Raw genomic sequence first — 8851 nt, 5'->3', positions numbered from 1 at the left:
ATTGCAATTTGAAGATCAGGCTTAAGTTAAGTGCTGTGTGTACTAACTGTGCATCTCAGCCGGCAAACCCTTCTGTTGTGTTTCGGCACTCTGCAGGTGCCTCCTTGGGTGGGAGGTGCACCTGTCACTGCTGTGCGAACACCTTCCACAAACACCACTGTTCTGCTCTAGGTGGCTACACAAAGCCAAGCACGCATTGTGTTGCTGAGACAAGGTCAGGATACACGCATCTAAAATATTCCTGCAATTTCAGGTTATTTATCTTGCTGTTATGAAAATTATGATGTAGCAAAAAAATACGGTTTACTTGTGGAATGAAATATACTGTGTGGTTTAAATCAAGCTATTTGGTTTTTTACATAATAGTAAATGAAAAATGTTAGAATTAGACGGACGTAAAGTATTAAACTACTTTAATTGTTAGGCAGGTCAGTTTGCCTTCAGGCTACAAATCTGTGCATCAGATTTCAGACAGATTTTTTTTAAAGCAAAGGAACATGCAAACGCTTCAAACCGCGATTTAAAGTGCAAAATCTAACTGATCTGTAATTACAGTTGCATCATAACGCAAGTGGAATTCCACTAATGTAGTGTTGCATAAAGCCTCGCTTGCTCCTCCCACATGCACTAAATATGGATGTGCATGAGCAGCAAAACCAATTTGCCTACTATCTGAATTGGCTAATTAGCATTTGCGCTAAAACTGCGTATGTGGATGCTAACTTCTTGGATCAAACTTGATAAATACGTAGAACCCTAATTACATTTTTGCTTCAATTTTAGCCGCTGTCTTGCACTCCTGAGAAGTTAACTATTCCACTTCTTATACTGTTCAAGTTAATGTATTTGTTTTGGAAAGGAGGGGCATTTTTTCATGCTATCATAATTTCAGTGGAATGTTCCTGCATTTCTTGAGTTACCAGTCAGCTTAAATCTGTGCAAATACTGGAACACGTAAATTCATTCTTCTGAACTGCATTGCATTAATGTGGGATTATTGAATCTTGGAAAAATATTTTCTGCATATAATGGTATTGCAATTAACTGAATCCTGCTCAGAAAGTTAACTACTTATTAAGGGTTTCTTTTCCTGTTCCTTAGGCTGGGTTATAAAGTTCCCAAGAGACTGATTTTCTTTTTGAAGGTGATATGCCTATAGTTAGCGTATGTTAAAACGTGTTGCACCACATTACCAGTCCCTGTGTCCCTCTGTTTAGTTCAGGTGTTATATGCAAAGTTGGTGGAATATTTTCTCCAAAACTAAAACTGAGCCAGATGTCACATCCTGATTTTTTACATTTTTTTTCATCTTGTCTACTGGAGAATAGAAAGTGTTCAAAGGGATTTCAGTGATCGCAAGGATATGGTGACGCTGGTCTCTCCCATCTTTCCAGCGGTTCCCCACTGCCAGCACACTTACTCTGTCTGTTCTTGGTTGGTAACTGTGTGAAAAAGAAATGTGAAGTCTTATCTAAACAGCTTGTCTCTTTCCAAATCCCTGTCCCATTTTTCAGTTTACGTTTTTAGTAAGCCTATTAGGAATCATAGTAAGGCATCAGGGAAGAAATCCATTTGTCATCCTGCTGCAAAGGAACAAGAAGGGTGCTGTGAGCAGAAGAAGTCTGAACACCTTTGGCAGAGGGATCCTGCTTTAGGTGCAGTTTGCTTTCCGTACGCATGGAGGACTTCACATTACAGACTGACGGTAGCTGTGGCAAAGCTTCTCCTGCCAGTAGTATGCAAATTAGCACTTCCACTTCCACAAAAATCTCTGTATCTTACAGATGTCTCTTAAAAGGTTGTTCAAATGTTGTATTAAATATAGTCCACGTTGATAATGCAGATTATAAGCTCCTGCAAGAGCATCTGCTGCTGTTTTTGTCTAGTTGCAGATTATCCCTTAATCATGCAGGGTCCAGGCGTGCATTTTCAGATGTGCTGACTCGGGGAAGCTGGATACAGCATTAAAAGCCAGTGACATTAACTGCAGCTGCAGTCAGGTTGTCCCTTCTTGGAACAAGAACTCCTGCTTGAACCACACAGAGGAAAGAATGGCAAGAAGAAATGTCCTCATTACAGGTTGCTCCTCGGGAATTGGACTGGCTTTAGCAGTAAAAATGGCAAAAGATGAACAGAAAAGATTTAAAGGTAACAATATGTCTGTAATTCATCTTTTCGTAAGGATACTTTTCAAGGCAGCATGATTTTTTCATTGATTTATCAGGTGATTTTATATTCAGTTTAGTGACTTGTTCTTGTCAGTGTCCCCCGTCCTACTGCCAAGACAGGGGACAGGACGAGAGGGAATGGCTTCAAGCTCCGCCAGGGGAGGTTTAGGCTGGACATTAGGAAAAAAGCTGTCATGGAAAGGGTCATTGGTCCCTGGCAGAGGCTGCCCAGGGAGGGGGTTGAGTCACCTTCCCTGGAGGTGTTTAAGGGACGGGTGGATGAGGTGCTGAGGGACCTGATTTAGTGATTGATGGGAATGGTTGGACTCGATGATCCAGTGGGTCTTTTCCAACCTGGTGATTCTATGATTCTATGATTCTGTGATTCTAAGAAAATACAGTACAGTGGAAATGCCCTCTGCTGATAGAAAGCAGAGTATTTCTGTACCTGTGTTGAATGATTCAGTGGTGTAGCTTGATACCCATTAATTAAAGTTTTGGTGATAACTTTATCTTCATATGCTGCATGTTATTTGTTATGAACAGCAGTTTAATTCTCCTTTTTTTCTTGAAGATTTCAGAACCAGACTTTAAGAAATCTGTGACAATAGGTGTTGAAAATAAATTCTTTCTGCTTCAAGTCTTTATCTGGGTTCTGTGGCTACTCTTTAAGATACAGATGTACAAGCAATATCCTTTCGTGCTTTTTGGTAAGACTTGCCCAGAAGAGGTTTTATTTCTGGTAACTGTTGCTCTGGTGTGTTGCAGTGTATGCCACAATGCGGAATCTGACCAAGAAGGAGCCACTCGAGGAAGCTGCAGGCCGCAGACTGGGCAAAACCCTCGAAATTAAACAACTGGATGTCTGTGATGAGCAGTCTATTAAAACCTGTGTGAACAGTATCCCCGACAGGAGGATTGATGTCCTAGGCAAGTACAGGATGTGCATGCCATGAACACATACCCAGTTTCTATTTAACATCATCTCTCACACCCTGGAGAAGTTTAATTTAGTGTATTTTTAAATGATCAAATTAATAATAATTATTTAGCGTTTTCTGTTCAGATTCTTAAGGCTTCATGCAGATATGGGTGGATTAAATCTCACTCTGCTCTGGCGAAGTAGGAGGGAAGCTTGTTTTTCCTGTTTACAAAGGAGAAACAGAGAGGTATCTTGGGTGAGATGTTAACAGCTTTTAGTAAATCTGAGTGGAACTTCGGCCTAAATTGGCACCTTCATGTACCACACTGTCTGCCCTATTGCGGAAGCGCAGCCCGGTTTACAGTGAAGGCAGCAGCTCTCTGTACTAGGAAAACAACAAATAGCACTTTGGAATCAGCAAGGAAAAGAACAAATACAAAGGAAATAAGGCTAATTTCATTTTGGTTTGAGAATTGTACTTTACAAATCATTCAACAAGAACTGGTTTCATACTGCTTTGCTAAATATTGATACCTTAGTAAGGTGGAAATTGCTTACCCCATCAACTATTAAATCTTCTCTAATAGCGAATTATGGACCCGCTTATATTATTTATTAAAGCTCTGCTTAACAGACTGCTGCTGCAAACTGTATTATGCTCTAGTTGGACATACTACTGGTAGTACAGAATGCCAGTTCTACTGATCATTCCTTGCTTATGAACTTCCAGGAGGCAAATAAAAAACAATGGAATGTGTGTGTGATGTTTTGGGGTTTTCTTCCCTGAAGATGTGAATGTTAACAAAGCAAAACGCAGGCCAAAATATGGCCCGGTCTACCACCTTTTGGAATAGATTGAAGATTTCTGTTCTTTCCTGGGTATGGACTGTAGCCTCTGATTTTTAATACTGAATTATAAAAATATACAAATCTTGGCTCATTTTCTCATAATCCTTTTATAATTTCAGGGAAAAGGACCAATCAGAAATAAATTAGTTAAAATGCAAACTATCAGATAATTTAAATTGGATTGAAAGCTTACTTAAAAAATGGAAGTGCCAAGTGTATTTGCAAAGCTTTACTGACAGAGTAACATCTTTTAATCCTTTCTTAAGGATTACTTAAGGATTGTTTAATCCTTAATGCTCATTTTACTTTCAAATGCTTTCCAGTGAAAATTAGATGTTAATGTTAATGGGTATTATTGCTCACTGTTGTCTTCTGTTTTGTGCAGTTAGCAATGCTGGAATGGGGCTCATCGGACCTATTGAATGTCAGACCATAGATGAGATGAAAACCGTGATGGATACCAACTTCTTTGGACTGGTTCGGCTCCTGAAGGAGATTTTGCCTGACATGAAGAGGAGAAAGAGCGGGCATATAGTTATAATAAGCAGTGTCATGGGAATACAAGGCAAAGTTCCTTGTTTTGCTTTTTGTTAGTTTGAACTAAGTTCAGTATTCAGAATCAAAGCTTCCTCTTTTTGTCTGAAAAAAAATGTAGGTAGTATGTCTAATGATTGTGCTGTGTGATGCTGACATCCCAGCTACAGAACCAGCACTTAGGCCTGGTGGGTTCTGCGCATCTAGGTAGTGCGTTTCCACACAGCTCAAGATATTTTAACAACAAAACTGCAGTGGTTTGGGGATTTTTAGCATTTTAACTCAAACCCTGATTATTTTAATTTCTTTTTAAAAAATATTTGTTTATTTTTATGATTTGGAAAAAAGGGATTAGCATGAATTTGCCCTTTCCTATTGGAAAAAGATTATAGGGACAGGCAAACATACTTGCTACCCTCTGCACAGTAATAATGGAATGAAATCAAATCACGCCTTGGACTACTGTACCACCTCTTGGTAAATTTTCTCCTCCCATAAAGCTCCACAGAGTCTTAATTTCAGTGACAGATAACAATGCTTCTACTCTTCTGTTCATCCAGTCTGGCAGTATTTGTTTCCATTATTACAGCGGTGGTACTGGTCTTACCTGGATTATACTGGTGTGCATGGATCCCAAGTCAACCTGCAGGAGCTGTTATTCAGTACACCACTTAGCATCCACCTGAGTGGGTTGATGCAGAGCTTTCTCTGAATCACTCGGATGCAGGTTGGATCTGTTGCACAATCAAATCTGCATTGTGTTCAGCTTCTTTGTTTATTTATAGCTTATTGAAGTCTGTCTGATAAGTAATGCAGATGGTATTGTGTGTGCAGACATTTTCATGTCTTAGACTACAAAAAATTTAATACCATTTGGAGAGATCACAGTGTGAGCCAGGAGGAGGAGAAGCGTTAGTCAAGCATCCTTTGCTAGCATGAGCAGTCTTGAGAACACAGGCCAAAAATCAATATTTAGATTCAGTATACATGAGGATTTTTCTGATGTTTTCCCAGCAAGACTATAGAAGTTTTGGGGAGATATGTGAGGTTTTTTAAAACTATAAATATGTTGAATACAATCCCATTCTCAGGATGTTTTGTTTGCACCATCAGGTATCTTATTTAATGACGTTTATGCTGCATCTAAGTTTGCTGTAGAAGGATTCTGTGAAAGTTTGGCTATACAAGCACTCAAGTTCAAACTGCAGTAAGTATTGATGGTATTTCAGATAGTTTTAAATATATTCAGAGCTAACATAAATTTTTAAAGCTTGCTGCAATCGAGGAGAAACAGACTGAGGAACCCATGGAAATAGTACATCAGAAAAGACAGAGATGTCCACATTGTTACTCTACATAAGCAAATGAAAAGATCTAGATGCTAAAATAAACAGTTACAGACTGTTTAGCTTTGGGTAAAATATAGTGTATTTAACACTTCTGAAAACAGGTTCTTGCATACAACATAATAGGAATAAAGCTGTATACCAATCTGTAATATTTTCTTTTAGAAAGGGTAGCAGACAGTTCACAGGTAAAAAAGTTCGTGGGCTCATCAGAGAGAGAGAGAAGAGGGAACGAGCAAGTGGAAATCCAACAGAGTGGAACAGAGGGTGATGATGGCAGGAGGAAAGCAAGAAGAATCTGGCATGCTACTAATGCTTGAGAGTGAGAGAGTGGTTGTGTTCATTGTCTGGGACTTTGGGGCTTGGTTTATCACATGGATGTTCGCATCTGTGCAATTCTGCTACTGTTCTTAGTCCAACAATTGTTAAATACCTGTTGCGTGTCCGTGTGCCTCAGCATTTGGCCCTTGCACTGTGAAAGGAGGTGAACTTCTCGGGGAGGACAGCCAATAACCCATCCTTGCTTTTGGAACAGGTTGAGTTTGATTGAGCCGGGCCCGGTGATTACAGAGTTTGAAAGAAAAGTGTTTGAAGACGGAATGAAAATGGATCTTTCAGCTGCAGATGAAGAAACAGCTGAGATGTTTACTAATATTTATCTTAAAAATTACAAACAGATTTTCCAGAGCCTGGGGCAGAGTGCTGAAGATGTGGCAGAGGTAACTCGCTAGCAATTCTCCATCTTCTTTTTTTTTCAGTTTTCTTTCTCTTTGTAATTCACAAATGCTGGTTCATTGATGGTTTGGTTTTTTTTTTGGTGGAAGCATTAGATTTAATGTAATTCACACAAGTTAAAATAATATTTAAAAACTTGAGAACATCAAGTTTTAAACGAAACCCTTTAGAGTATTAAAAGAAAGTTCATTGTCAAGTATTGAAGACAACTGTGGATTGTAAGGTAAATACGCCTGAGGCAGTAGATGCCCTTGTACATCATCTGGTGAGGTCTGAACATTCCACAGTGCCACCCTACACTTACACCGGGTTCCCACCACTGGTTAAAGCTGTTCTCCTCTCTGTCTCACCAGTTATCCCGCTGCTAATGGGAGCTCGCTCAGCTTCCCCAGGGCACAACAGGAGATACACAGACATGGTTTCTGGTGCTTCCTACGGGAAGACAAACTTAGGCAAACTGAGGAAGGGACAGGGAATTCAGGGCTTGCTGCTAAGGAATCGCTGCAGTCGCAGCTGAGGTTTCCAAGATCTTGATACAAAGGGCACAGTTCTGATCCTTTCCCAGTGACTGGTAAAAGAAAGGATCTACCCCCTGTGGGCGTACAGGCATAATTTGGAGGGCTCTTCAGGGTACTTGGGTGCAGGGTGTTATCACTGTGGTATAAATAAAAAGATCTAGGACTACAAATAAATGAGTATTTATGGCCATAAGTAGTTTAAGAAAATTTTCTAATGAAATTCCAGTAAAGCTACGTGCAGGGGTTTACATACTTGAAGCACTTTGTTCTTCCACTTTCCCTCTGCTTAACTGGAAACTGGTTTTTACTTAATTATTTTGGTAAAGGTTCTTTAACAATTCCTTTTCTCATTCTTGGCAGCATACAATAAAGATAATTCTTGCAGAAAACCCACCCTTTCGCCACCAGACCAACACCTTGTACACACCGATGACAACACTGAAATACGCAGATCCGAACGGAGATCTACCCATTGACATCTTCTACAAAATGGTTTTTCATCATGACAAAATCTTCAGCGCAAGTCTGAACTTTATCAAATTGCTAAGGTGGAGAAGTAGAAAGAGTTTTGACCTGGGGAAACCGTCACAATGAGTTTGTAGAGCGGTAACTGGACCGCGGTGTGTCCGTTACTCAAATGCCTTTGCTCTGTAGTTGGGAAGAGGCATTCACAACGTTTAAGTGAGCTTAGCTCCGATATTCAGCTCAATGCGTTTGTCATTTAACATTAGGTTGCAGAACCTTGAAATAAAAATCCTCTAACACCAGCTTTATTCTGTTTAGTGTTTGCTCTTTAGTGATCTGTTTTCATGGGAACATGGACTGATCCTTGTGTGTTCAATATCGAGTATGTAAATTATTTAGATTCTTGGTATTATAAAAACATTTTATCTTTTTACATACTCGACTGTACTCGGATGGGTGCCGTAACCCTCAGACACCGCAGCGGTCTCGGTTCAGTTCTGTTCAGCGGAAACTTAAGAGAAAGTCTGGCCCGTCCTCAGGTACCACACCGACAGCAGTTACCGTCCCTAGAAATGTTTGCGTGTTCCGACTGCTTCCGGCTTTTTGCACATAGTGGATGATGTTTTACGAGCAACTTAAAATAAAATCGCCTCTTTCCAAACGGCGCGGGTTTCAAGCACTTCCTTTGCCCGGCAGAGGCCCCGGCGCCGCGGGGCGGAGCGGAGCGGGCCAGGCCCGGCTCCGGCCGGGGTAGAGGGACCCGCCCCCGAGCCCCTCCCGCGGGCCCCGAGCCCCTCCCGCCGCCCCCGAGCCCCTCCCGCCGGCCCCCAGCCCCTCCCGCCGGCCCCCAGCCCCTCCCGCCGGCCCCGAGCCCCTCCCGCCGGCCCCCAGCCCCTCCCGCCGGCCCCCAGCCCCTCCCGCCGGCCCCCAGCCCCTCCCGCCGGCCCAAGGGCCTCCCCCGCCCCCGCCCCTCCTCCCGCCGCCCCGCCCATACTCTCCGCACGTGGGGCCGCCCGGCGGAACTGGCGCCGCGGCTTCCGGCGGAAGTGACGCCCGGTAGGCCGAGCCCGTTGTGGCAGCGCTTCCGCCTCGCGGTCGCCCTCAGCACCGCCGCCGGGCCGGGCCGAGCCGAGCAGCGCCGCACGGGTGTGCTCCGGCGGCTCCGCTTCCCCCAGGCCGCTCGTAAGGCGGCGGCGGCGGCGCCCGGAGAATGCTGCGGGGCCGGCACCGGCAGCTGCCGCGGCCGAGGCAGCCCTGAGTCCCGCGCACCTCTCGCCGGCACCGGCGGCTCCGCCTCCCCCGCGGCCGGGTCCT

The 8851-nt window shown here is 43.1% G+C and overlaps 2 protein-coding genes across 3 annotated transcripts in view; both read left to right on the top strand.

The window, feature by feature from the left end:
- Positions 1 to 1793: 1793 nt before the first annotated feature.
- On the top strand, positions 1794 to 7837 carry LOC138723557 (retinol dehydrogenase 8-like). 2 transcript variants are annotated; one of them, XM_069862739.1, is made up of 6 exons: positions 1794 to 2148; positions 2937 to 3102; positions 4329 to 4504; positions 5587 to 5680; positions 6355 to 6538; positions 7433 to 7837. In XM_069862739.1, exons 1-6 carry the CDS (start codon positions 2052 to 2054, stop codon positions 7664 to 7666), a joined length of 951 nt encoding a protein of 316 aa, XP_069718840.1. In that variant the 5' UTR covers positions 1794 to 2051; the 3' UTR covers positions 7667 to 7837. The 2 variants fall into 2 exon arrangements, with proteins under 2 accessions (XP_069718840.1, XP_069718839.1); XM_069862738.1 differs by having other exon boundaries at positions 1799 to 2148; positions 2937 to 3098; positions 4325 to 4504.
- A 781-nt stretch (positions 7838 to 8618) lies between these two features.
- Positions 8619 to 8851, top strand: part of FNBP1L (formin binding protein 1 like) — a 65052-nt gene continuing 64819 nt past the window's right edge. Inside the window, exon 1 of the mRNA XM_069862756.1 lies at positions 8619 to 8839. The gene's annotated coding sequence lies outside the window, so the exon portion shown is untranslated. The remainder of the gene's footprint in view (positions 8840 to 8851) is intronic.

This window comes from Phaenicophaeus curvirostris, chromosome 8, assembly GCF_032191515.1.
Source record: "Phaenicophaeus curvirostris isolate KB17595 chromosome 8, BPBGC_Pcur_1.0, whole genome shotgun sequence".
NCBI lineage: Eukaryota > Metazoa > Chordata > Aves > Cuculiformes > Cuculidae > Phaenicophaeus > Phaenicophaeus curvirostris.
This window is presented reverse-complemented; position numbering and strand designations above follow the sequence as displayed.